This window comes from Aplysia californica, unplaced genomic scaffold, assembly GCF_000002075.1.
Source record: "Aplysia californica isolate F4 #8 unplaced genomic scaffold, AplCal3.0 scaffold00191, whole genome shotgun sequence".
In the NCBI taxonomy this organism is placed as follows: Eukaryota; Metazoa; Mollusca; class Gastropoda; order Aplysiida; family Aplysiidae; genus Aplysia; species Aplysia californica.
The window spans coordinates 1,078,967-1,081,044 of record NW_004797461.1 but is presented as its reverse complement, the minus strand read 5'-3'; the positions used below and the strand labels follow the sequence as shown (position 1 = coordinate 1,081,044).

Here is a 2,078-nt window from a genome sequence, read left to right as displayed (position 1 = left end):
GGGAGACTTTGTTGGCACAGTTGGAATGGAAGTGGTTTACAGACGTTGTGTGTTTATGTCTTGGAATGGAAGGGGTTTACAGACGTTGTGTGTTTATGTCTTGGAATGGAAGGTTTGCAGACGTTGTGTGTTTATGTCTTGGAATGGAAGGTTTACAGACGCTGTGTTTATGTCTTGGAATGGAAGGTTTACAGACGCTGTGTTTATGTCTTGGAATGGAAGGTTTACAGACGCTGTGTTTATGTCTTGGAATGGAATGTTTACAAACGTTGTGTTTATGTCTTTGAATGGAATGTTTACAGACGCTGTGTTTATGTCTTGGAATAGAATGTTTACACACGTTGTGTTTATGTCTTGGAATAGAATGTTTATACACGTGTTTATGTCTTGGAATGGAATGTTTACACATATTGTGTTTATGTCTTGGAATGGAATGTTTACAGACGCTGTGTTTATGTTTTGGAATGGAAGGTTTACAGACGCTGTGTTTATGTCTTGGAATAGAATGTTTACAGACGTTCTTGGAATAGAATGTTTACAGACGTTGTGTTTATGTTTTGGAATGGAAGGTTTACAGACGCTGTGTTTATGTCTTGGAATAGAATGTTTATACACGTGTTTATGTCTTGGAATGGAATGTTTACAGACGCTGTGTTTATGTCTTGGAATGGAAGGTTTACTCATGTTGCGTTGATGTCTCTGACAGGAGATTGTGGTGGGCAGCAACATGGACAAAATCTACATCGTGATGGACTTTGTGGAGCACGACCTCAAGAGCCTGATGGAGAGCATGAAGAACCCGTTCCTCGTTGGTGAGTCTCGTCTGTGTCGCTCGCTTTGTTTGTTTGTTTGTTTGTGTCAGGTACGTGCGTGTGTCATTCCTCGTTGGTGAGTCTTGTCTGTGTCGCTCGCTTTGTTGTTTGTGTCGGTACGTGTGTCGTTCCTTGCAGGTGAGTCTCGTCTGTCTCTCGCTTTGTTTGTTTTTGTCAGGTACGTGTGTGTGTCATTCCCCGTTGGTGAGTCCCATCTGTCTCTGCTTTGTTTGTGTCAGGTATGTTCGTGTGTCTTTAGACAGACTGTCACTTTGTTTGTGTCAGATGCGTGTCTCCAGCAATACAGACCAGTGTCTGTGGTGTAATGTTTAGTCTCTTCATCTTTGCATTCTGAAGACATGTTCGTCTCATTTGTGTTGAACGTGTGGTTAGTTGGTGGGTGCTCTGGTGTGGTTTGTTCCTTCCTCCCTATCAAACATCTATCTTCCTTATCTCTTCTACATTCTTTCTTTGTATGTCACTCTCTCGTAACACCTCAAAAAATTTAGTACTTATGTGACTGACTTACTTTTTGTTGCAAGTGGCGTAAAACTACTGAAACTAAAGACGAAGCAAAATAGATGGTCTGTCGCATTGTGTCAGAAATGTGTCTCCGACGATTCAGACTGCTGTTGGTGGTTATAATGGTTTGATTTTCCACCATTGCAAGCAGAATGTGTGGATTAGATATTAGATTCTTGTTAGGAAGTTATTTTATTGAATGTCGGCATCATCTGTGTCACGGAATGTTGAATTCCGCTTAGGTTTTGTCCAGACAGGCAGAATGGAAGATGCCTGTTGCCTCCTGAACTACCATCAAAGGGGATGTCAAACATTTACTTTTATTACAGTCAATTGATGGTATTGGTGATGTGGACAGGCCATGTGTCTGAGATTGATGTCCCTTGTGGGTGGTTGGTGGGTGCTCTGGTGTGGTTTGCCCCTTCTTTCCTATCATTAACGAAACTTTTGTTGTCCCTTTCCCTCCTCCTTTTTTGTGTGTGTGTTTCTTACTCTATTGTAACCCCTAATCTTCGGCAATTTGTGTTTATGACTCTAGTGTCTTTATAGGCCATTCCCAAAGGGGGGACATTTCTCGTTCAAGCACAGTAGAATTGTAAATGGGCTGACTCATCATGTCACGCTCATAACTGTCCCTGATCTACAACAGGGAACTGCTGTTTTTTCTTTCCTGATCCTTACTATTGTCATTTCCTGTACTTCTTTTGTATGTTTGTCACTCCCTTGTGACCTGCTATTTTGGGG

At 41.7% G+C, this 2,078-nt stretch overlaps 1 protein-coding gene across 1 annotated transcript in view; it reads left to right on the top strand.

Moving 5' to 3' along the window:
- Positions 1–2,078, top strand: part of LOC101864621 (cyclin-dependent kinase 11B) — a gene marked incomplete in the record, with an annotated part of 22,524 nt that overhangs the window by 12,653 nt on the left and 7,793 nt on the right. Inside the window, 1 exon segment of the mRNA XM_035969883.1 lies at positions 707–816. Within this exon segment, the coding sequence (XP_035825776.1) occupies positions 707–816 (110 nt within the window).